A 26,693-nucleotide genomic window follows, 5' to 3' on the forward strand; every position below is an offset into this window, starting at 1 on the left:
TAGGTTATCTCAGGCTTCTGCTTGTTACACTCAAATCAGTGTCCTATTTTTTATCCAATACAGAACCGATACAGGCTCCTCACTCCAGGGAGGAAGAGTACATTTCTGCTAAAGCCTTCAAGAGCCACACTTCTGTAACTTCACCAAGGATACACAGCATTTATGATTTAAGAACCAAACAGGTTTAACATCTCAATTTTCCCATAAATAAAGAAGTAAAAAGCACAGAAGAGAGACTGTAAAACAACTCACCTTACAATGACTGCATACTAAAAAAATGCCTTTTTTTTTTTTAAACTTAAATTGTACAAGTTCTGGAAGGAAGAGATGAATGGATGATTTTATACTTAAACAACCACGCCCATCAAAAAAACCTGTTTTCTTCTACTTAGAGATCACATTTTAGCACAAAGACCCCTGGTCCAGGGGGAGTCCTGGACTCCAGCTCCTAGGTCCCACTACAGTGTCCACATACAACCATAATAAAAAATACAAACTGAGACACTAATCTAGGATTAAGTCTCATTTGGTTGGTTTTCCTCCTCTTTTCTCTCAATGAGAGGAGGAGAGAAATGGAATATCCCAGAGGTTGCTCAGAATTATCAGGGTTATCTCAGAGTGAATATTCAATAAATAGCATTGACCATTGCTTAGAAATCAATTCGAAATTGCAGTTCTTAGAAAAGGTTCAAACTATGTCCAGTTGTTTTCTAACTGGGAGGCCACAGTCCTTGTAGTGGCTACTAATATTACAAACAACTCCCATCATACTAACTTGTTTTGGTACTTATCACGAACCGAGGTTTTGCTAAGGCAACATAATTTATCAGGAAATATTGCGCCATCTCTTTTTAAGGTTGTGGTTTTAATGGCTTATTAACTACCCATCCCACTTACACACATGCATATGCACATGTACACACACACAAAAAAGCAAACCTACTTCTTTGAGGGAATTCATTTTCGCACTGAAGTGAGGAGATTTCAACATGCGCAACAGAATGTCCAGCCGTAAGTCATCTACCGCAGTTACCAAATCAGGTTGGAAGCGCATACACAGCAGTTTGATACCAGACAAGAGCTCAGGGATACTGACTAGCCTCTGTTTAAAACAGAAAACCAAAACAACAAAACAACAACAAAAAAAGGACAAATAGTAGCATTGCTATTTTGCAATGATTCATAAAGAGTGGGTTTAGTGACCCCACACAGACTGTTTAATCTATGAAATGCAGCACCATGTACATCTGAAAATATTACTTGTACACTAGAAATTCCAAGACACAAAACCTTTGCTTAAAGTGGACTCTCCTGCTACAGATTTGGTACACTAAATTGCTCCTCTGTAGTTACACAACCTATGCATACTTTCCAGTTTACAATTAACAATTTAAATCTAAATAAAAAGTCAACACTCAAAAACTTAGTAGAACTGAATTCCAAATTCAGGAAGTAGTCACAAGTTATGCAGACATCTTATCAACAGTTACCAAATTCTCAGAAGCAAACAGCTAATGCAACAGTTGTATGCACAGAAGCTATAAGAATTTAACAGACTGCAAGATAGTAGGCATCTTCAAGTCAGAGAAGTGAGCATTCAGCACGCTGCAGAAAGGGACCAACAAATACATACTTGATAGCAACAAAGGCAAAATATTTTGCAAAGGGTGATTACATCCGGTATCTACTGAAAAAGGCATTGAGTGGAATTGGGCAAATGTATTTTGTTCTATGTCGTTCAGTCAGAATTCAGAACAGGCGGTATTTTTGCCAGTGAAAATAAAGCTATTGTTCTAGTCTACATTGCCAGCATTTCCAAGACACACAGTAAGTTCTTCCTAAATACTTAATATATAAAACATTACCTTGTCTTTTAAGTCCTTCTCTTCGACATTCTGTACATATTTAATCATTTTATGAATGACTGGATCCAGCATGGGCTAAAGAATGTGAGAAAAGGCATGACAATCATTTTATGTTTCCTGAAATCAATCATGTTACTCAGAAGATGTGGCTGCAGCAAAACGAAATACTTAGTGGAAAGCTCACAATTATCTTAGACATAAAGCAACACCTACAACATACATAAAACTATCCCACTAGGTACGTCCGGAAAGAGAAGCACCTAGAGTAAGAAGCCATTTCAGATCACCAGAAAACAGGTTTTCAAAAAGAAAAAAAAACAAAAAACCAACCAAACAAAAAAGACACAGACAAACCAACCTTTCAAAATACATCAGTTCCTAGATGCATGTGCCTCTCTGACTCCCAGTGGCTTCTAAACTACCTCCTCTTCAAATAAAGACTTTCAGTCACTTATTAAATCATTAGTTTTTGTTACTGAGTGCAGGTGTGACGCCTGGAGTACATTTGCATGCAAAAATATATCCTGGTGAATTTTTTTCCTCTACCACAGTTTTTCCAGTGTAAACTCTCATATCAATGTGCTTGATCTTAGCCAGAAAGTTAAACTAACCCCAAAATCCATCCATCAGGCCAGATTCTTCTCCCACATGCTCTATGCTAATGAAGCTTACTAATAGCAGTAGCAAAGCTTCTCACTGTTGCAGATGTAGGTACGTGACTACAGATCACTGTGCTTAGAAAATTAATTTGAACATTGTCCGAGCTCTCTATTCATCACCCTCGGGATGCTCAAAATGGTTCTTGTACTTTCTGTAATGCGAGTTTTGAAGGCTTTTCAAATTAGTCACCAGTTTCACACCAACACAGTTGTAAACTACTTTTCAGTCCTCCGATAACTTGTAACAAAGGCATTTTACCTGTACTACAGAAGAGTTAAGATATTCTGCACAAACTCCAAATGGTTGAACCAACGCAGAGATTGCCTGAAAGAAACATAGCAAGTATTTAGGTGCATATATAAGAGATCTTTTCAAGCTAGTAATCTATACCTTAAAAGGCAAATGAAGGTGAATAAGTATTATTTATCTCACACGATAATTTCCAGTCATTTGCTATAAATTGATTTTGGTGTGCAAGTTCTTCACAACAACACATGGTTCAGGAAAGAGATTTACTCTACAGCATAAAATATATGTGATATATTTTTGCCTGAACGAAAAAAAATGCCTTCCCAGTTTTCACTAATCTTGGTCCTCTCATTCTCTTCAGTCTTTTCTGTCTGATCCTGTTTCAGTCACAGAAATAAACAGATGGAAAGGGACACATCACATTTTGGTTGCTCTCTACAGCAATGAGAAGTGTGAATGCAAGACTTAATGTTAAAGCCATATGGCAAATTTCTTTCCCAAAGAATTTAGTGGGAGAAAGCTTTTGTAAATGTGTCATATACATGTCAAGATCTCTTCAATGCATGATTTAAGTGGTATCTAACATCAAGAAATTAAATGTATAAAGGTGTTTGTTTGTCAATAAATAACATCAAAATTGGTTTCTTCTTACACTGGATCAAGAATTGTGAAGCTGACTGTGCACCACTGCAAAGGCCTAAATTAAGTGACACTGATCCAGACTTCCTTCCTAAGCAAGTCGTTATCAACCATTAAAGAAAGTCAAAGTTTCTACTGCTGACCAGGAATTAAATAGAGTTTCCATATTCTTCTGACATACTCACATATGACCTATCTCGTTATAAACCAGCAAGTATCAATACTCCAAGAAAAGAAGTTCAATTCTCTCCAAATGGCATTTCACTGAAAGCAGACCGATTTTATACTGGGGGACAAGATTCTAAATGACATTGTTTTCCCTCAGCCTCCTTGTTTATCAAAGCTTGAAAGATTCCTGTGTCCTGGATATAGGTTAGGAAGCTAAAACTAAACAAGGTAGGCTTTGTCACAAAAAATAGTTCAGCACTGTTGAACCAGTCAGTTTTTAGACACAGCTCTTGAAAAGTTCCTTAGGATTAGACGGTGTCTGTCTTACTAAGGATTTTTTTCTTTAAACAATAATTTCTATAATAAAAGACAGAAGTCAATTCACTTGCAGCTAAATGCAGTTACAGTTCAAGTAAACAGAAAACCAGGGACACTATACAGTGAAACTAGATTGATTGATGTCTAACCGGAAGGCTGAGTGTTAGCCAGAAAAGTACTCTAAGCCCTCCTCTTTTCTGTGATGTCTGAAAAGCTCTTTAGTCAGGATTCTTATGTACAACCTTATCTGACCCCCAGTCTGACAGCACTTCTCCAAGGCTCTGTGGGAGCATGGCTCTGGTACCATAGCAAAAGTAAGAGCACTGCCAAAATGGATGCTACCGGTTCTACATGAAGTGTGTAATGGAAAGGGAGAAGTCATGTGACAAAAGATGAACTTACCCCAAGTTCAATATCTTCTGAATTGAGTTTGGACTGAATTGCTGCAAATCCACCCAACTCTGCAAACTGAAATAAAATAATCAGTATTATGCTGGTGAATGACAGTACTTTATCTTTTAAATAAGCTATTATAGAAAATACACCATTGATAGTTCCAGAGATGCCAACAAGTATCTTTTACTGTGGAACGTCACATTCAACATAAAGTTTATGTTTTCATGGGAATTCAGGGGCACACTGGGGAATGCAATGCAATTATACCTGGTACCACTTTAAATATGAAGCTAGAAACTATGTCTTGGGTAAAGATGGATATAGAAAAGAAAGCTAGACCACATATAGCAACAGCTGACTGGCCTGGCGCATTTGACTGGGAAACAGCACTGCAGCCTAAGCTGAGCTGTCCACTACTTCTACTCATAGGTATCATGTTAGGGTAAAGGTGCTCAAGGGACAAGGCAGCAACTCAGCAAGATGTATTTAGCAAGGCCCCTTCCCTATATGTAGGCAGGATCAAAATCTTAGACTAATTTTTTGTGGTCATCAGAAAAGTAAAGAGTGGAAAACAAGTTCAGGTGGAGAAGAAATTATCTCTGAAGACTAATGAATTCAAGTGACAAACAACAATTCTGCTTGGTTTACATTTACCTACCCTGTTTACCAGATCCACCAACCAACCATGAGGTTCCTTGAACAATTAAAACATTAACAAATTAGTAGCTGCAACATCAATACTAAACATTTGTCTTCCGAACAGACACATTCAGCCCATTAACCCACACCTCAAACGCATGCACTATTATTTCAGAGAAAACAGCAATGTGTTCATAACAGCTCCTTTACTAAGTGTAGCTGGAGCTCTGGTTGGTTCTCACTAACGTCACCCTTTTTTGGACACTGCCTGACATCACTGACCACGTGCTCTGGCTGCTGACTCACGAGCAACTATATTTATAGCACATTAGCAGTGTGGAACATTACTAAAGAACATTTCCCAAAGCAGCAGATGTAGAATTTTCTTTCTACAAAGAAACTTGTTTCCTGAAGGAGAGACCAACTCTACCAATGCTTTTTTAAATCCACCCATTTTGAACAACTGCGACAAGTCAGTGCAAACCTCAAAAACTGCCTCACTGCCAGTGTGTCTGCCTTGAAGACAGCCTATCCTTGGCTGTTAGAAAAGCATTAATTCTCTGCTAGAACGGTACACTTTGAGTTATCCTGACCATTTCACACTCAACAGCCAAACAGACGTCAGTCCGTGGATACAACAGATCTACCTATCTGATTGTTGTCCTACTTTAGACACGAAAATACACAGATTTCTAAATCCATCCTCTAATAGAGAGCTGGGACAATTTGAGAGGACAATTTCATTTCTACAGACCAACATATACTGAAGATCTATTTGCTGTAATTCTTGGTGACACATTTAAGCTTTCTTGTGTTATAGATACCTACTAATCAATCTTTTCTGAAACAAACACATCTACCCTAAAAAGAGGTTTTAGGGCATGGCCATGCTCACCTTCTGAAAAGTGGATATGGGCGAGACAGCATGCATGTTTCCCTCCCCGAAGACTTCTGCCCAGTTTCTCTGGCATACCTTCATTCGATTCTTGAAATGATATTCATTGTCGGGGTTAAATGCCTTGAAAGAAAAGCCCATGGCAATGAACAGCATGGCTTATGCCAGTCTCAAAACTTATCTTGATAATATTTGACTTTTTCAGTTGAGCATTCTTCTGGCTGACAATTAAAGATCTAACAAAAAAAAAAGTTTAACAGAAGACCCCCGCTCCTGCCTCTCAGTTCTCACTGTGTAAAATCTTCTGAAGCTTCCATTCTGTAGAGACACTGCCCAATACCCATGTGAGGTAGGTATCTGTAAAAGGGGGAGATGAACTCAAAGTACCAGTTTTAAAAAAATAAACAGTGAAGTGACAGCAGATGTGATTATTTTTTGAGAGCACTAGTTTTTAGAAGTTTTGAACAGCACTCACCCCTTTATTAACTGCATACTGGATGTTAAAAATTGACAGCAAGCAATGGCTGCAGATTGTAACACAATATGCTACAACTTAAATCGTCAGAAAAAGCATCATCAGCATAAATATGAAATGCCAGATACCCAAGTATTAGAAACTACATCAGAGTGTCAAATACCATTGTAAGTACACCAAGCAGGCCCACAGGAATAGGATCTTGTTTCACTCTTTCTGCAACCAGGTCCACTAGCAGCATCAGCATGTTGTATATTCCTTCATGGATTTCAGTTCCCCATTTGTGAACAGCACTGGATGTCAACAGCTAAAAAAACCCCAAACGATAATTTTTTTAAGTTTGAGCAGAATTACAAAACAGGAGAAATTTATCAACCCCTAGACTGCTTTCAGAGTAAGTGTTTCCTTAGAGTGTACTAATCACTGGCTGGTGGGTTTTTCAGATGCTTTTTGTGCACTAATGGCTTAAGACTTAATTAAATTTTTAATTTCGTTGAAGAACACCTTAAATCACAGTTTATGACAGAAAATAAAATGTATCAAAGCAAACTGTTTTCCATTTCCACACACTAGTAAAGACCGTAACCTTTGCAAAGAACTAATATGAAACTAATCTGCTTGCAGATTGAACACACAACTATTAAATCTTCAAGTAGGCATGCCACACAGCTGCACTCATTCAGCTGTAATAACCATTTACCAGTTCACACTTTTTGAGCAGTTTCTACTGGAAAACAAAGAACATATAGCACAGAGAGAAGTATTTAATGCTGCTTTGCCTTCTACTGAAACACGTTCTTTAAATCTGGTCTAATGTGGTTGTTTATAAAGGACATTAAGCTTCCATCTGCAAACTTCATTTAATTTCTGCTAGCTGTATCTGAACATAAGCAGTTAAAAAGCTTAATACTTCAAATACAAATACTTTTTGTACCATTAATAGAATTTCTTGCAAATATTTCAGCAAATTGTAATTCAGCACATTCTGAACTCAGATTTTTAAAGATTGCCCTTCTGGAGGAGCAATCTACACAGTTTATTTAATATGCAAAAACCATCAAGTGATTTAAAAGCATTATATGTAAGTTCATTACTCTATCAGCCAAATGGAAAAAGAATTTTTCCCTTAAATTTCTATCTTCATTAAATATAGTTATAACCTCAGTATTTTAAGATTAGGACTGAGTAACTTTTTAAAAGGTATATATGTTTTTATACATATAGTCTAAAAACTGGGCAAGAACTTTAGGCACTATCCAAAATTGATTGAACAGTGGGAAGTAAATTGGTTTGGGGAGCTCTGAAGAGAAAATTCACAATGATCCTGAGAACAGCCAGAAAGTGCATTAGACGTTAAGCACTGAGGGGAAAGACAAATTCTAAATAGATCATGAAAAAGGTAAGGAAGAACTTAGCAACCTTCCAAAGAAGGAGTAGAAAGAACAGAGTAAAGGAAATCTGATTCTGAACTTGCCACTAATGGCTGTATCCAAGGTTTTTTAATCCTGTCTTGAGACCTCACTAATTACTATTGAGCTCTTCACTTCGGGCGGGGGGGGGGGTGGGGGGGGTGGGCGGGGAGAAAGCTACGTCTATGTGCCAGAATTGGCCACAGTTACAGAACTGGGACTTTGTGCGATTTTAATCTAAGTCTATGTACGATTTTAATTTAGAAAAATAATCTGAGTATGACTTTGATCTAACTTACTAGTTACCATAGTTTCTGAGGTCTGGATTACAAAACACTATTTCCACCATGAACAATGCAAAGAAACATTTAATTGGCCTACCGTACCTACTTACCTTTTTAAATGCTTCAGGCATGCATCTGTCCATAAATCTCTTGCAATTCTCATCAGAATCAGAAAGACCTTTACAGAAAGGAGAGTGATCTTTTAAAGTACTTTAAAAAAACCCCCACTTTTTAAGATTGCTTCAGGGAGGGAACTTGTTGCAAGTTTTTGGGAACAGAAACCAAAAGCAGTAGTAATAAACGTGCTACTGTTCATTCATAACTAGCATGCCATTTCAGCCACAAAAAAGTGTGAGTCAAGAGAACCTGCCTTTTAGAAATAAGAAGTTTTCCAATGTTCCACCTTTTACAACTTCTTCAAGCATTACTAGCAACTACTAGCAACTTCTTCAAGCATTCTCCCTTCAAAGTTTACCACGTAACAACTTCCATTCTTCCAACAGGTTATAACTTCCCTTTAGTCTGCCATCAGGCATAATGGCAAAACTATCTTGCACTTCAGTTATATACCAGTTGTTGGGCTTGATGCCTCCACAACACTCTTAACCCCAAAGTACTGAATACAGAAAAGTCAAATTCAGGTCTAACGCAGTGTAAGCATTTCACTGGGGAAAAACAACCAGTTATACAAGCGTGGTACAGCATGGATTTAGATGACAGCTTGTTTTTACGAATGGAAAATAACCAGCACAATGAAAAAAAGAGTCAGTAATTCAGCTCTGAAAAACAGTAATTCCTACAATCAGTAGAACATAAAGAAACATGTGCTGCACTTTTTAAAACAGCTTAAGTAAACAAATTACTTTAGAGAAAGGAAAAAAAAAAAAGAGACACGGACATTCTTTCTACAGCATTGGGTAGAACAGTTCACTGTTAACCACTTCCACAGAAATGTGATCATTCTGCACGGTACTAAGTAAACAACTGCAAGGTTATTACGAAAGACATAACTGCCCACCATACTGTCTATGAAATCCTTCAAACAGATAATCTTTGTATGTGTAGAAAGAGAACTTACCTAGTCTTGCTAGGTAGGTGGATGCAATTAGGCACTTGCCTAGAGACTCTTCCCGCTTATAGGGTATGGACCAGTGATCTGTTAAAACTCTGCTCTCCAGTTCATACAGGTTAGTTGTTGGAAACTCAATACCTTCACCAGAGCAATTCCCATTTTCATCATTTTTCTGTGAATAAAAAGGAAGTTCAAGTGAAACAATTTTTACCTCTCTCCTAGACACTAAAGGATTTCGTAGCTTCAGAAAAAGCGGCTGTGCTTGTAACAAGCATGTCAAATTCTTAACAGCCCTGAGGCTGCTTGTGTTTTTCAAAGTAGAACTCAGTATTTCAATTTGAATTGAAGGGATTACATACCTTTATGGGGACAACTACTATGTTTACATAACTAATTGCTAACTAATTGCCTATTTAAGTGGAAAATCTTGTTCCCTAGCACATCAGATCCTAAAGCCAAGTGATAAGTAACTTCCAGTCCCTGTAAGACTGCAGAGTACAAACCTTTATCTTCATAGAGCTGCATATTAATCCTCTGCTCAACAACTGCTGTAGAATATGGAAGGGGGGCCAATTTCATCATGTCTCACTCTATCATGTTAAGAAACACAACACACTAATCCAGTACATCAGGAGTTATTTTTTTTTACCAGCTAATTATCTCAAGAAAAATTTACATCTCAAATATATTTGTCCAACAAGGAACTTACAATTGTCCTTCTCCTGAAGTTAAAATGAGTTACTGGAAAATGTTCTGGAAGGCAAACAGGGAAAAAGCAAGCAGATGTCTGCAGCTAAGCTTTACAGGTTTCCTTGCTAGTGCCACAAAACAGCAGCTCTCTCTGTGTACAGGCAGAACACAGAATGAGCCCCGTGGCCTTTGCTAAGTGCCGTATGAGGTAACTGCCTCAGTAGCACCATCTGAAAGAGGAGACAAGTTATCTATTTCTTTTATTTTTTAACCTCACATAGACAGTAGCTATGCGTTGTGTCAAAGGGTTCTCACAGACCAACGTTCCTGCCTTCACAAGAGCAGACAACTCAAGCAGCAGAAAGGATAGACTGTCTGGATCAGGCCTGGCAGCAACCAGGAGCAACTGTCAGAGGCAGAGGAAAACACAAGTGCAGTGATGGTAACAAGATCCCCGAGAGAGAAGCCAGGGACATGTAGGGGAGAAGCACAAGCAGGAAACACGTTCAAGAGTGGGGGGAAAAAAAAAAAAAAAGACAGCGTCAGGAAAGAGAATGGAACAAATAGAAAGGAATAAACCAAACCAAAGAACTGAACTTGGGAGGACATGGTACACAGAGAATGAAACCAATATATGCAGGCAAGTGTTCTTCCAGCTCTCCTACTGCACTTTTTAATTAACAGGTCTAAACCTGCAAATAACAAGCAAGCATGTCATATTCACTTTGATAAAGTCTCAAAAACATTAAACCAAGTAAAGAACAATTGTATAGGGCTTACCCTTTAAAGCTCACTGGTGCAGGTGATGATGGCACACAGTGGCTGGACTTACGAACAGGCTCGGGAGAGCAACAGTAAAATTTATAGGAATGTAACACAAAATAGTGCTCAGAAAAAAACGGGCATGTCAGTGTTTGTCAAGTAAGGTGTGACCCTTCCCCAACCCTCCACTAAACATTTTGTCCTAAGTCCGTCTATATTGGGAAGCTGTACGTTAACAGACCTGAATATCAACTCCTGAAACCGTGGTCATCTGACCCAGTACCGTGCGTGGAAGTCTAAAGCAACTCACATCTAGCAAACCACACCCTGTTTGAATACTTAAAGTTTTGGAGAAGAGATGTTTGAAGGTCTAAATGAAAATACTCTGAAAGCATTTGAATGTCTAAATTAAAAGAGATTGAAAGCATTTTTTTAAAAGCAAAAGTTTTCTAGGAAATATCCTGTTGTATTGATTAAACAAATAACAGTTAAGTTTACAGCTTTTGTAAATGACACCCACCCAAAACACAAAACCATTTCCTGTAGAAAATAAATGTGCAGTTATAAAGAAAATCCTTACAGTAACAGTACAGGATACAATGATTAGTTAAACAAAGGTAGACAGATACAATATAAACACCTAACTGCTAGGTGTTCAGCAATTCCAGCTCAGCCTAGGCTTGTAGCAAAGTAAAGCAACGTTTTCAACAAATGATTACAGCAACTGAGCTACAGTTGCACCATTCCCTGGAGGAAAGCGTCCACGTGAAATAAAACTAGAGTTGGCAATGGACAGTTTAAGAGGTGCAGTCTAACAGCAGTGCAGACCTTCAACTGCTGCTGAAAAACTTCACCTGTCATTCTGCTTCCCCACCGGCATCTAAGCAATGCTGCTCTTTTTGTACCTCTTCCCACACAAGTGATTGCCAGTGTCCGTAATATGGAAATTCATAAGGAAAGAGTGAAATAACACAGGCTCTTCACAGTCAGCTCCCACCAATAAGGGCATTATGGTAAATTCTGCTAAGGACACGTCTGGCCTACTGGTAGACTCAATCCAGCAACAATGTAGTGGAAGGATGTTATTTTACACAAGAAATAATGGGTGCAGTACTGGGAATACTGCCCTAATAACAATGGGAACTATTTGCATTGAAGGAGCATATCTTTGGAACATTCCACTGACTAGAGAAAACAAGTCTTCTTGCTTCTTTTCTGCTACTAAAACCCTGTCCAGACCGTATCAAGTTTAATTATTTATTAATTTTAGAATATATCACACACGAGTAGCTTCACAGCTACTGTGAAACCTGCAACAGCCTCAAATAAAAACCCAGGTAGTTTAGAACTCAAATGTCCCTTCAAACCATTAATGCATTTAATACCCTGCATTTCTTGGAGATTACTGCTACGTTCAGTTTATATTACTGCAGACAGTCTTGTTTCTTACAACATATCTAGCTTGAGTAACAGTCTCTTTAAAGACACTCATAATTAGCGTCTTTCTGTACAAAACCAATGCAAACACGAATTGTTGACCATCCAACTTTTAAATGAATTTGTGTATGGCTCTTTAAAGTGAAGGATTTATTAACAGCAGCTGCTGTAGCAAGGTGCAATGTACACAGCTCAGCTCTTGCATAATATTAAGTTGGCTCACTAACCAACACAGGCTGAAGATCTTACTTGCTCTGTTAACATTCACCAATGCAACACATCACAGCTCTGAATGGTAGCTTCAATTAACACTTTGTAACAGAGGAGCTAGGAATTGTCACTACAGACTCTACTGACACTGGTCCAGAGGGGAAATAAAAGCTCTTAAAGAAGGAGTATGCTATACACAAAAATAAATAGTACAGAAGGCCATGTCAGCCTCCCCAAAAGTGCTTTTCTGGGTCTCTCTTTTGGGGAATTACAGTCTTAAAATTTTCCCTACTGCTCCCCTAATATACACAGAAACTCCCTCCGTCCCCTCAAATAGATGACTTACGAATGGTGCCTGCCAGTTGATAATGACCTAAATCAGGCCTATGCAATTCTGGCTGAATAGACTTAATACTGGACTGGCACCTGACACGTTAAGGATTTGTAGGGATATTCTCCAACAACAGAAGAGTAAAAAGCAAAGAAACTATTCCTGGCAGCCAATGGGTCATCCAAAGATAAACTGTTTAAAAGTCTGTAAGAATCAACTGTTTCCCGAGACAGGAAATCACGGTGCACATCACGCAAACTGTGACTATTCTCCATCCTGCAGCTGAAATCTTGAGACCAAAAAACATTTGCCGGCAAACCTTTAATGTCATTTTCCATGCGTTATGATACAGCTCTTATTACACAAAAGCCCTGAAGATCCCCCCATTTTCTAATAGCATTACTTGACTCTTTTGGCTTATTTTCAATGTGTGAAAATGCAGTTATGTCCAAATACACACACAAGCTCCCAAAACAAATATCCTCACATGAATGGTCTCACTGACTCAAGATCCTCACTCTGGGGACCTGGCACCTCCTGGAGCTGTTCCTAAGGCTGAATAAACAAAAATGGTTAAATATCTGATCAACAAAGCATCGCGTTAAGTCTGTAGTACAAAACCTATGTTAAGTCTTCCACGAAAGGTTTTGTATTGATTAAATTATCTTTAATTGCCAAAAGGTCACAGTTCAAAGCTTCAAAATGTGTTCCTGCAGCATTCAGATACTTAACTCATCAAACACTGTTTAACTAAAGCCACTGACATTTACCACACCGGTCACTTCACATAAAATAACAAGGCATTTTAGAAAGTGTTTTGATGGTACTTGGCAGTCTTAGTAATGAAATTGCAGTCAAATTATAATTTAAATTTGTTAATTTGATTTTGATAGAAGGCTACCAACACAATTTATTATCACCAGAGCTAAGTCACATTATGCGCTCTTGAATCTCATGTAGTGTATGAAACTGAACCCCAAAGTCATGTTTCTTTCAACAAGCAACAGGATCAGACTTTTTAAGATACCAGCAGATGAAGCAGTTCCTTTCACTCTCATGACTCTCTAATAAGTCATTTTCACAAAATGACCACCATTTTATAGTCAAGAAAACAGATTTTTGATGCTTCACTGTACTGTTAAATAAACAAAACAAACATAAGAAGCTGTACTTTGTTACTATGGATCTATGAACAGGAACAAATTGAAAAGCACTAATGAAAAAAATGTTTAAAGCCAGAATTAGAAGCCAAAAACTAGGTCCACCTTTCAGTTTTTAATTGCAGACATACTAAGTAATAATGAGGAAATAAATTTTTCAATGCTTCAGCTTCCCCACCTGTAGTGTCAAGAGTGATACCTCCCTCTGCCACAGCACACTGATGCACTATTCACTACTGTTTGCAAAGTACTACAAGGTGCTCGGGTGGAGGCAAGGTAAGAGAAATACATTTAATACCCATAAAAATAGATGGAGCATTTCTCTGCTCTCTGATCTCTTACGTCCACCAATTTCTGGAAGAAACTATGAATCCTGAAATCATGACTTGACAGTCCCTCTGTCTGACAAATTACCGATTACAGCAGCTTTTACTTTCATGCCTGGATGCCAATCCTTTTTTCTTTTAATTAACTCCTAAAAGGAGGAAATTCTGTTACCTAGGACTGAAGCGCAGGGGTAAGAATTAAGAGGTTTTCAAATAAATCAAAGCTATCACCTTGCACTTGAACACATTCAGCATAAGGTATTGAATGTTCAAAAAAATTGTGACATTTTCATACCTGTAATCTACTTGCTTTTTATAAACTGGTACTCCAAGAGCTTAAAGAACAGCTTTAAACTCATGTTAAGCGTCAGATGTGGAAACAAAATTGAAGAGGATTTCCCAGTTGCCTGTTCTTGTCATCAGATCAAACTCATTCAACGCACATGGCTAAGACCAGGCTTGGTATCCTTTTATGTGTATGACAACATTAGTAAGCCTCAGAAAATGGTGTCATATGCGGAATTTCCACATTATGTTTCTTATTTGGCAATAGGAAAACCCACCGTGATTTCCTAAACATTTTACTGACAAACAAACCTTTATTTGCAAAGTATACTAACAGTTTTTAACTGTTTTAAGTCCTAAACAGATACAGCATCTTGCCCTTTCACCCACAGGAAAATATCTGTATGCAAAATTTCTGAGGAGAATGCTTTCTGTTATTTATGTTCTGTTAAGAGAAAGTAAGCTTGTTGGGGAAATATATGGATGTTTCATTCTTTTCACATAGAAATTCAGCTCTTTGGTTCATGTTTGTACTATACACTACATTACACAAGCCAATGCAGTCTTGTCATAAGAGAAAATATTAGTATTTCATCGTGTTAATATAAAGGAATGATACCAGTCTATCACTAAAGGAAAATAAATCCTATGTTACAGGCTCAACCTAATTGAGGCCGATTTGGACTCTCACCTCACCATAATGATGTCCTAGGAAAATTCTGATTTATTTAAGTGAATGTTCTCACAGAAAATTTTGGACACTGACCTTAACTGAGAGTAGTACAAGTGCATTACCAAGAATGCACAGTTAGACTAACCCCTTCTTCGTAGTTATAAGGGATTATAACAAAATCACCCACAAAACCCCCATGGCTCCCCTGCTTCCCCCCATCTCTCACAACCAAGGACTGTATAAGACTGGGAATAAGAACAAAATATCAATTTGAAAAATAAAAATGAATTCAGCAAAGCCAGAAATTTAGTAGAGTTTTCTAAAAACATTGCTTGTTCTGGTCTCCCTGATTTCCAGGGTGATGGCGTGATGTTACTAAGCAATATTCCCCAATGCACTTGCCTAGCTGCGCAGAGATAAACACACAACTAAGCATTACAGCAAAACAAAATAATTGAACGTCTATAAAAATCACATTTGAATTAAAAGATTAATTTAACTTAAAAAAGGAGGAATACCTTTGCCCTATTATACTACTATTACTATAGTATTTAGTGGACTTTGAGACCGATTTGTTATAACCGCTTTTGACGATGCATTTTAAAGCTTGATAACTAGGTGTAGGTGAGGGAGAGGTCACAGAAAGCGCTGTTAAGAATGCCGTTCATAAGGAATCATGGAAAACACAACTTATCGTGCACAATTTCAGTATTGCCTGCGGATATATTTAAAAAACTTATTCCATTAGTCTAACTACAAACAGCCAGACTCTGAGTTGATACCATTTTTCCTCCCAGCCTTCGAGTTTTCATAAGCATAAACCCCATACTTATTTCCAGATAACTCAAAATAACTTTGTCTGGTGTCAGATAAACATTGTGCTTTAATACAATAAAACAATGAATCACAAATGCTTTTTAAGTCACTACTTCTGTCTTCCTTTGCCAAAACACCAGGCATTAATAGTAAGTGCTGCAGAAACACTAGGTAAAGTATTTATTATAACATTTTAGTGATCAAACGTCAGGCTCTGGAAGGGAGAATCAATTCAATACCACCGCTAAACACTCATCTGTACTTCTGTTCGATCGATGCATTCTAATGTATAGTGAGACAGAAACTGGAACTGACAAAGCAGCTGACAGTTTGAATTCAAGTTCTGCAATGTATCATTATGATATTGTGATTAATATGAAAAATCTTTAAATGCCTCGAGAAGCATCAGAAAAGGAGAAGCCAGAACTGCTGTACAGTAGTGACCAGGGAGATCAAGTGGCAAGAAGCATTGAGCACATTGGGGTTTTTTAATTAATTTTAATTTGGCCCATGAAGCATAACTGAAACATACATACCAAAGACTCTTCCTATGGCAGCACAAATATGTGGGTTTTTTCAAAGTAAGAGCTTACAAAAGAAATAGGCACTTCCTTTCCATCTTTGCTGCCCTCATACAAAGAGCTACTGTTCCTTAATCCAAAAGCAATCCAAATGATTTGCTGGAATTAACTTCTAACACTGGCTAATTTGTTTTTATTCTCATTCTTCCTCAGTATTTCACTTCCTTATTAAACAGCTGCCACAGAATAGCACTGTAAACTGGGAAGATGACCAGAAAATGCCTCCAGAGAACATTATATCAAAGACACTTCCTGCCCAGCTGAGAAGTTGGCTATACAGAGTTGTCTCCTACCTCCACTGACCCCACAAGCATCACCTTCCCTGATGAACCAGTAATTACAAAGTCCTAGTCTCAATCCGAAGATTACTCTAACAATCACATTACACGATAATGAGTTTACAAGTTATTCACAACAAAGCCTACATTTAAAGTTAACCAATTGCATCTCTTGGTATTACCCTTATTTTCCCTAACTTCATGTAGCATCTCTACTAACCTGTGTTATATCAAGAATGAAAACCAGAGTATTTTCTTTCAAAATCCAAGAAAACATTAACATAACCAGAATCTAAACAAAGATTCTATACCAGGGCCACTAATTTTTGAAAACAGGGATGCTGAAAACCAGGAGTGCTAAAATACTAATTCCACTTGACATTCTGATGGCATCCAGCCAGAAGCCACCAGAGAGCTTTATTTGATTGCTTAATTGTTTTACAAGGCCAACTCCTTGACAAGCCACACTGTAAAACTTACACATGAGAATGTCAGAAATACTCACTTTTGCAAAGCTCAACACTACTTACAAAACAGGAGATTGACTTTAAATTTATAAAATTGTAGCATGAAATTAATCTCATTCGCTTAAAGGCTAAATACTTTTTTGGTCTTCAAATAAATACAGCTCCTTCCATTCAAGGATCAAAGAACTTCACAAGACTAATGTCCATGGTATTCCTAATAAAGCACACACCATTATCCTCATTTTACACACTAAAAGCCAAAACAGAGGGTAAGTTACACACCCAACATGATGCAGCACATCTGTGTCAGAACTGCGTTCAGTACTGAGCTCTAATAATGAGGAGAAACAGGGTTTTGAACACAATAGTTCTGCAGCATGACTAGTGAGAATGTTCCTGGCACCGTTACACACTACACTCACTGGCCTGTTTCTTTCATAAAACCCCTGCTCTTGAAATCAAACAGCACCTCAGAAGCAAGCTCAGACAAGTTTCATTACAAATCTTATCTAGCAAAATCTGGTGTGTATGAGCTTTTGATCCAGTTCAACTGAAAAAAAAAAATAAAAGAGCACATTCTAAAGAAGACAGGAATAGCTACAAGGTAGTATAATCTGTTCATCACAATTTACCCAAAAGGTCATAGTAATGACTCTCAGAAGCTATTTAAAAACAAATAAAGATCGTTTTAGTAAAGATTACAGAAACTGTTGTAATATGTTCATTTTTTTTAGTGTAAGGGGGTTCCTACCCCTTACTGCAATTTCAGGTTATCTTGTCACAATCCCCACATTCATTTGGCCTGCTCTTCTCCATCCCATTCCCCCTCAGCTCATGGAAGTCTGCACTTGTGGCACTCGCAGCAATTCACAGCCACACTGACAGACACTGTCATCACATTCATTTACAGTCTTATCTTAAATTATAAGGATTTAGCAGCAGTTCATAAAACAGCTTATCTGTCAGTCATATGAAAAGATGAGCATACCACTGCTCCACCCCCCGCATGTAAAAAATCTGCATAAGCAATAAACACAGAAATCCCAGATTCTTACCAAAATGAACTTAGATTTACTTCAGCTGACAGACATAAACACAGAGGTTATGTCAAACAGGCAAAGTCACTTCTTGTAAAAGCTGATAATCTCAATCTATACAGGGCAAAACTTCCAACTGTAAACCTGTGAAGTTGAACTTCCTGAGATTTCAGGAAGGCTGCACAAACAAATGTGAAGCCACCTTCACACTTCCAAATTTGTCTGCCCTTTTTCTTTTTTAGAGAGTTCCGTGCGGCCATGCTAACGGCACCAACTCCAGAGGCACACCATAGCTATCAACTCAAAACTGAATCAACTGTACGTTCTTTGGAAGCCATTAACTTGCTGAAACTGAAGTTTTAGCCCTTGTGAAAATGAATTTATGTATGTCTTCATCTCGAGTCTCACACATAAAGCGTAGAGCACGTGTCGAGCCAGCTCATAGCATCTGTCTTGCTTCTGGGCCAGTTATTTCAAATTCAGGCTTCTGTAACACTTCCAGGCACCCCTGAAGACCAGCAGTCTGAACCACTGAAAGAGGAGTCACACTGGTTTTACTATCTTACCTAAAGAAGACATGTTTTTACTAGTACGATACGTACCTGGTTGCTGTGCTATTGTCAAAGAAAACCAACAGACAAGCCTTTCTTTGATCAACATGCTTACTGAACAGAACAGATTTTAACATTATGTTATAGAAACCAAATAAGCATATGCAAATGTAATGGATTCATTACTGATAAGGGAAAATGTAAAGTGTTTAATCATTCATAAACCTATTCTCATATGCATGGTAAACCGTACTCAGCCAAAAAAAGAATGTAAATACAAAGTACAGACCTGTTACACACAGGTCTTTGAGAACAACTAAAGCTTTCTTATTTCCAAATTAAAAAATCTAATCCTAACTTTTATTCATGAAGAAGATTACTAGACTGAAAACTTTTAGGGGAACATTTCTAATAATTGCTCTCTTTTGATTTATACATTCATGTACATTGCTGATATATAAAATCCAAAAATCAAACCAACAAACAAAAAACCTAACACACCCCTCCCTCCCCACTAAATAAAACTGGTATTATGATGAGAAGGAGGAATACACACTCTAAGAGCTGCTAGAAAGAGATGATACTGAGAGGAAGAAAACCAGCAATAACATCCGAGTTACCACAAGCTAGTATGGAGTATAATACATTTCAACATAATGTATATGATTACAATGAATAATACAGCTACTTGTGCAACGGCTTTCTGTACAGCTTCATATGCCATAAGCTTGTGCTGAATGGAAAACTACTTACTGATTAAACACCTAAATAACAGCTGGAGTTTATTAAATGTAGTTCTAGATTACATTTGAAGAATAAAAAACAAGAACTGCTTATATATATTTTTTCCATCTTTTATAAAAATATACATCAGAAGCTGCCAGGTTGTACCACAGTATTAGACAAACAAGCACAGCCAACAATCCCAAGTCTTGACATTTTTACAGGTATAACTCTTCTATTACAAAAACACTGTTCCGCATACACGTGCAGGAGTTGACAGATGCTCACATGGAAATGAATCCAACTACTACATTGAGGCCTGAATTTATATAAAGTTTCATGTAGCAAGATACGTCAATCCTTCTGAAACGCCTGCTTTGTGGATTTGCAGTCATTTGCCCCTACTGAAATGTTTTGGTTTCCCTCCTGTGGGTTAGCAAGAACACAAGTCAAAGCAAACAAGAACGTGAGTGGCAAAGGAAACTACAAAGTGCAAGTAAGTTTGATCAGACGTACCAGCTGAAATAATAGTGGGAAAAAATCCTCTTAGTCAGAGTTGTCAAAGTGTCATTTGTAATAGGAACAAGACGGGGGAAAAAAGCGCTTCTCTGAAGTTTACACTGACAGCTTCTCTTGAAATGTCACACTGACAACGCAGCTTGTCCCAACCATAACTATAGCTGATAGAAAATCCATCCTCTTGGTGGCTACAGAGATCTGAACGCAAACAAGCAGAATGCACTCCCAGCCCTTCAAAGCAAAGATTAGAAACAAGTTCCCTATTGCTTCAGCGCAATAAAAAAACCCAGCGACTCCTCTTCTGCACAGCACACATGCCATCCCACAGATCACCTTACCCCACAAGCATACATCATCAGCTTATAAGCTAAGGATTTAACCCAGTTAATTCAGTGAACGGGATCACGTATCTTTATTCTGCAAGACTGGCCTTCGGTATACTGAGGCTATAGATACCGATGATCTGTGCCAGCGCAGCCATTTACAGGAAGAGATGTGCATGTATTCTTCATCTATAGATACATTTACAGATACATACACACATGTACGCAGAAAGAGACCACTTCTGGCACAGGAAATCCTCAGGATGCTGTTCACTGAAGCTGGGGAGGGTACATGAGTTTCCCTGGTTTTATCCACATGCTTATGCATCGGCTATTGACCACTTCTTGAGAGAGAGACTACGCAAGGCGGCCCTTTGGTACCGCACAGCAGGGCTCTTCTGTCTCATCCCCATGGGTTCCATAGTCTGTACACTATTAATTAGCTCTTTTCCTATGAGCACTTTGGGAAGTTTTGGGAAAAAGACCTGGAGGAGGAGAAGGCTTTACAGGTAAGTGCTACAAGACTGTTTCAAGCAGTGGGAAAGCACCATGCTCATATCTGCTGGCTGAGGAGTTCAGAGCTCTGAAGAGGATGGAAGAGAGAAGAGAAAAAGAAAAGAAGGAGGAGGGAGAGAAACTAGGAAAGGCTGTGTGTTCTCCAACACTTCTATCTCCTTCAGGTCCGTTTTAAACACAGCTATAATTTAAGTTATGAGTTTTGTTTTGAAAATACTTGAACTCCATTCCTATTTCAGAATTGTACGCAAAGTAACACCCCGGCTGCACTTTCCTTCACATTGTGCCAACACTTAAAAAAAAATTAGACAGTCATTAGTCACTCGGATTATGCAAGAAGGCACGGGAAGCAGGGAGTAAAAAAATAAAAATCCTACGGTAGCCACACATTCCTAGAATGCCAAGGAAAAGCCTGGCTGTTCTTCACCTTGCAGCGATCGCAACGCACAGACGCGGCGCGCACTCCCTGGCCCCGGAAGGAAAGCCGGCGGGGCGGGAGGGCGGTGTGAAGAGAAGCCCCCGGCCCCCCCACCCCGGCCCGCCGGGTGCCGGGGCCGACCCGCAGGGAGCGGGGGCTCCCTTGGGGCACCCTCCGGCGGACCCACGCCCCGGGGCGACGCCTGCACCCCCCGCAACAGGGAGGCTCCCGGGGAGCTTCACGCGCCCCGCGGGCAGAACGACGCTGACAGCAGGCCGGCCCAGGGGCAGCCCGCCCGGGGCAGGGCCGCAGCTCACCTCGGTCTCCACCACTTCGTGGTAGGCGGGCGGCGGGTCGAAGCCGCCTCCGCCGCCGCCTCCGCCGTCCCCGTCGGCTGCCGCGGGGGCCCTGCCCGCCGGCGGGGGAGCCGTGCCCGCCCGGCGGGCCCTGCCGCTCTCCATGGGCTCGTAGCCGCCGTAGGTGGAGGCCGGGCGCTCGTTGGTGAGCAGCGCCACGGCCTCGTTGATGTCGTTCTTGGCCAGGCGCAGGGCCTTGCGGATGGCGGCCGCGTCCGAGAAGCCCATGCAGAGCAGCGTGGTCATGTGCTGCTCCTCCTCGCTCTCCATGGCCGCGCCGGGGCCGGGCCGGGGGAGAGGGGGGAGGAGGGGGCCGCGAACCGAGGGGCGCCGGGCTCAGGCGCTGCCCGCCCCGCGCGCCGCCATGTTGACGGGAGCGCCTCTCCCTCAGCCGCCGCCGGCGGCACCGCCCCCCCCCCCGCGCGCGCCCTCACACACGCGCCCCCTCCGCCCCGCCTTCAGCCCGGAAGCGGCTACCGAAGCCGGCTGGGAGAGCACGATGAGCCCGCGTCACGTGACGGGGGAGGCGCAGCCTGGGGCATGAATGGACTTGGCGCGGGGGGGGGGGAATGTGAGGGAGCGGCCGTCTCCGTAGCAACGGAGAGGAGGGCGTGGCGGTCACGTGAAAGGGGGAGCGGCGTTGCTATGGGAACGGGACCCCGGCCGGAGGGTCGGGCCTGGCCGCGGCCTGGCGGGGCCTGAGCGGCGGGGCCGGCCTTGTGCGGCGGGAGCCCGCCTAGCGGGAGCCGACCTGCTGGGCATAGCCTGCAGTGCCGGCCTCCTGCCCGCTGCCGGTAGTTCCTCCTTTAATTACGGTTCTTACTAATGCATAAGTCCCGCAGGGGCCCGGCCGGCGGGGCGGTGACCGGGCTTTCACAGCGAAACACCACAGGCCCCGGGCGGGTGTGTGAGGAGAGGCTGGGCGAGGCGGAAAACGGGCACGGTGTCCGTGGGCAGGGAGGGACGCGGTGGTCAGATGGCCTTCTCTGAGGGGATGAGGGTGGGTTTTAATGCGAAACGAAGCTCCTGCCCAGCTTGTACTTGTGGGTGGTTGCCGGACAGCGAGTCCTGGGGCGGAGGAGGGGGCGGCCCGCGTTTGGGGCCTGCCCTAGCGGAGGGTGCGGTTCAGAGGAGCACCCCGAGAAGGGTCTGACTGCGGACTGAGCGCGCTGCCGTTGCTGCCAGCTTCCAGCTTATTTCTCTGTAGAAATGTGTTCTTTAAGCGTATAGTATAGCAAATCCATACAAATGAAGCAGAGAGAAATCAGCAAAATATTTTTTTTTTAACTTGCTAGTGCCCAAAGCAGAAAATAAGTTGTATGTATTTCTTAAACACACTTGGTGAACTCTGGCACTGCACAGAAGCCAATAGATCTGGATCTCCTGGCAATCCCCAGGCAATATTTAGCACCTCGTTTTAACAATGTCTTTTCTGTGTCCAGACAAGTGGAGGAAAGAGGAACAAAAGATTTGTCAAGATTAGTTCTGGTACCTGCATATATACGTTTGTCTTGGGAGGGTCGTGTTTTCTGGTAAAGTATTTTGTGTTAACAGTGGCTGACATCACTGAAAGCACTGGGGTTAGGAATGTAGAAACGGCTGTGTGTGTGAAGTCTCAGATACAAATCACATTCAGCATAAAGGGAACTTTCAAGTGTAGGTGCCTAACCTACCTGAATTTTCAGAGCTCAGCGTCCGCCTCTGCTCCTGAATTTGTCTGTAAAGGAAGAAACTGATGGATAAGTCTGTTGGACTGGCAAGGTTTTAGTTTAATTTTTAGATTGCAGTATGCCACCAGTGGTCTCATATTCTTATATACTGACCCAGAAGGTAATCACAGCTCCTTCATCTTGCTCATTCACATTTCTGATTTTTTTTTTTTTCCTGTAGGCTGACATTCAGTGGAATGGAGGTAATGTGAGTATGACTCTGAACTTCAGCTTCTGGATCTAAGGAAAGCCTTTCATTCACGCTGATCTCCAGTTATAAAAGAAACTGTTATGGCTCAAGCTTGGCAGGCTTCAGGAAAATGCCAGCACTTCAAATGCATTCAATTAAGCTGAATATTGACTCACTGGTTCCTCATGTGACCAACATTTAAATTACACTTTCTCATTTTTGAAGCATACTATAAATAATAGTTTAATCCTCACAGCCTGATGAAGTCAGTTCGCATCATTTTACCCTACTAATGGAAGAAAAGTTTGTAGGAAAAAATAAGATATTTTATTAGATGTTATTATTGCTTTCAGGTTTATTTCAAGGAAGTGCTTCTGTAAATTTGCACTGAGCTAACAAATGAAAACATACCAAAAGTAATGGAGGAACTGATTTTAATCCCAGGTGGCTAAGAAAGAAGAGACCGTTAAGTTACCTATGCCCTGTCGTCCAGCTGTCCTGAAGGAAGTTTGAAGGGAATTTGAGTTTACCAATATGTAAGGGTAACACTTGGACAGAGCAGCTCAACATAGCTGACAGTGAGGTGTACTGGTCCTAAAATTAGTTTTTACAGACTTCACTGACAGCATCTCTCTTGAGACTGCTTAAAGGAGAAGACTGTACATTCCAGCTTAGTCAAGAAATGGGTACATCTTTTTCTAGAAGTTATTCAGCCTGGAATTCCTCATTTGCAAACATTTTTCATGCATTGTCACTTCAAGAAAGGTTGCAAGGAGAAGTGGCACAGACTTGTCTGAGGGCAAGAAAAGCAGCGAGTGAGTCTTTCCCTGTGGGGCACCAGCAGGTGCAAGGAGAGAAGCAAAGGAAAGGAATTGAAGGGGAAACAAATATCCTCAAGATCTGCCTTTGGATAACTTGGAGTTTGTGCCTGTGTAGTTGCCAGTTTGATATGACACATGTTCACTGGGTATCTGATCGCATTACTTTATTGAAGGTGGCTGCTTTCTACAGAATGCATCGTGTGCCTTCTGAAGCATGCCAGGACATGAGGAGCCCCTATGTTACAGAAAAGAGAAAAGAGACACTTTGGAACAGAAACAACTGTTTTGGTAAGTGGTCATGCTGTGACATTGAACATGGCTTTTTGAGTTGACCATGGTGTTTCCAGGTAGCCTAAAAATAGAGTTTGATGAGAATTGCAATGACTTCTGCAGAGATGTTACAGTAGGAATCTTTGGTTAATTTGTTGTTTTAACTGAAAATGCTTTTATACTTTGCTTCATAAGCCTGTTTTAAAGCCAGTCCTGTGTTTACAGCTCTCTCACTGTTTAAATAGCGAATGCAGCGTTTTCTCTCAAAGAGAAGCTGCTATATTGTTCTGGTGGAACATACACATGCAGCCAAAGTAAAAGGTGACTCTCTGGCTTGTTGAACTTGGAGGTTTCCCTTGTTGTTTACAGCTGTTGGGGAATTCCAACCAAAATTTCAGATGTAATTGGAAAACATCCTTTGCCACCCTGATTTTGTTTCCCTCTTTGTTGTACCTTCCCAGCTACAGTTGTTACATAGAGACTTTGATAGAAGGGAATGTAAAGTTTATTATGTGCTACCAAATCTATAATTTCATGTGTGTGTCTTGTATTTTGTTAGAAGTACCATAGGAATATATTGCCAAGGGAAGCTTAGTACAAACTAAAACTTACTGTTCATAAATCTTTTATAAATAATGACTAAATATGGGAAATTAGGACAGAATTTTATTTCAGGGGTCTACTGTATATAGTACATAATCACAGAAGGAGTTTGTATGAAAACTGGAGTTTACAGCAGCTAGAAGAAATTCTTTTGCATTTGTTGCATGAATGAGGGGTGTGTGAGCCTGTATGAAACCCATCTCCTTCGTCTGGAAGGGAAGAATGCTCTTTCTCAGTAGTGTTGATGGTTTGGGATTAGGAAGCTAATGTAGTTGGATTTCAGGATTATAAGAAGAGGCTTCTGTCCTATCTGCCAGATGAATGGAAATGCTCTCCATAGGCTGCAGTGTACATGAATTACATTAACAGAAGAGACAGCAAAGCAAATGGTATTGTCTTGCAGGAAATCTCATCGCCCAATGGAGACAAGAAGGTAACTTGCTGGTGAGAGTATCCTGACCCTAAACATACCAAGCACTGACAAGAGGAACATGTTTACAAGGTTTCCGTAATCTCATGGTTTGGATAGGCAAGACACTTCTTGCTTTTTAGTATAGCTGTCTATTAGGGCAAAGGAACTCTGTACTAGCTGAAGAAAGAGTATCTGAGATACCACAGAACCAGCTTTTGTATAGTATTGTGAAGAATTAATTTAGTTTCTGGAATGACTTTATCTTTCTTCCTTCTTCTTCCTTCCTTCCTTCCTTCCTTCCTTCCTTCCTTCCTTCCTTCCTTCCTTCTCCTTCCTTCCTTCCTTCCTTCCTTCCTCCTTCCTTCCTTCCTTCCTTCCTTCCTTCCTTCCTTCCTTCCTTCCTTCCTTCCTTCCTTCCTTCCTTCCTTCCTTCCTTCCTTCCTTCCTTCCTTCCTCTTTCCTTCCTTCCTTCCTTCCTTCCTTCCTTCCTTTCCTTCCTTCTTCCTTCCTTCCTTCCTTCCTTCCTTCCTTCCTTCCTTCCTTCCTTCCTTCTTCCTTCCTTCCTTCCTTCCTCCTTCCTTCCTTCCTTCCTTCCTTCCTCCTTCCTTCCTTCCTTCCTTCCTTCCTTCCTTCCTTCCTTCCTTCCTTCCTTCCTTCCTTCCTTCCTTCCTTCCTTCCTTCCTTCCTTCCTTCTCTTCCTTCCTTCCTTCCTTCCTTCCTTCCTTCCTTCCTTCCTTCCTTCCTTCCTTCCTTCCTTCCTTCCTTCCTTCTCTCCTTCCTTCCTTCCTTCCTTCCTTCCTTCCTTCTCTTCCTTCCTTCCTTCCTTCCTTCCTTCCTTCCTTCCTTCCTTCCTTCCTTCCTTCCTTCCTTCCTTCCTTCCTTCCTTCCTTCCTTCCTTCCTTCCTTCCTTCCTTCCTTCCTTCCTTCCTTCCTTCTTCTTCCTTCCTTCCTTCCTTCTTCTTCCTTCCTTCCTTCCTCCTTCTCTTCCTTCTCTTCCTTCTTCCTCTTCCTTCCTTCCTTCCTTCCTTCCTTCCTTCCTTCCTTCCTTCCTCCTTCCTTCCTTCCTTCCTTCCTTCTCTTCCTTCCTTCCTTCCTTCCTTCCTTCCTTCCTTCCTTCCTTCCTTCCTTCCTTCCTTCCTTCCTTCCTTCCTTCCTTCCTA

The 26,693-nt window shown here is 40.7% G+C and overlaps 1 protein-coding gene across 1 annotated transcript in view; it reads right to left on the reverse strand.

The window, feature by feature from the left end:
• The window catches only part of USP24 (ubiquitin specific peptidase 24), a 64,260-nt gene extending 42,462 nt beyond the window's left edge, over positions 1 to 21,798 (reverse strand). Inside the window, 12 exon segments of the mRNA XM_086463282.1 lie at positions 944 to 1,102; positions 1,866 to 1,940; positions 2,784 to 2,849; positions 4,302 to 4,367; positions 4,954 to 4,989; positions 5,830 to 5,952; positions 6,468 to 6,611; positions 8,108 to 8,175; positions 9,076 to 9,241; positions 21,490 to 21,567; positions 21,569 to 21,621; positions 21,624 to 21,798. Of these exon segments, the coding sequence (XP_086319408.1) occupies positions 944 to 1,102; positions 1,866 to 1,940; positions 2,784 to 2,849; positions 4,302 to 4,367; positions 4,954 to 4,989; positions 5,830 to 5,952; positions 6,468 to 6,611; positions 8,108 to 8,175; positions 9,076 to 9,241; positions 21,490 to 21,567; positions 21,569 to 21,621; positions 21,624 to 21,798 (1,209 nt within the window).
• Between the last annotated feature and the right edge of the window lie 4,895 nt (positions 21,799 to 26,693).

This window comes from Leptosomus discolor, chromosome 3, assembly GCF_034619465.1.
Source record: "Leptosomus discolor isolate bLepDis1 chromosome 3, bLepDis1.hap2, whole genome shotgun sequence".
In the NCBI taxonomy this organism is placed as follows: domain Eukaryota; kingdom Metazoa; phylum Chordata; class Aves; order Leptosomiformes; family Leptosomidae; genus Leptosomus; species Leptosomus discolor.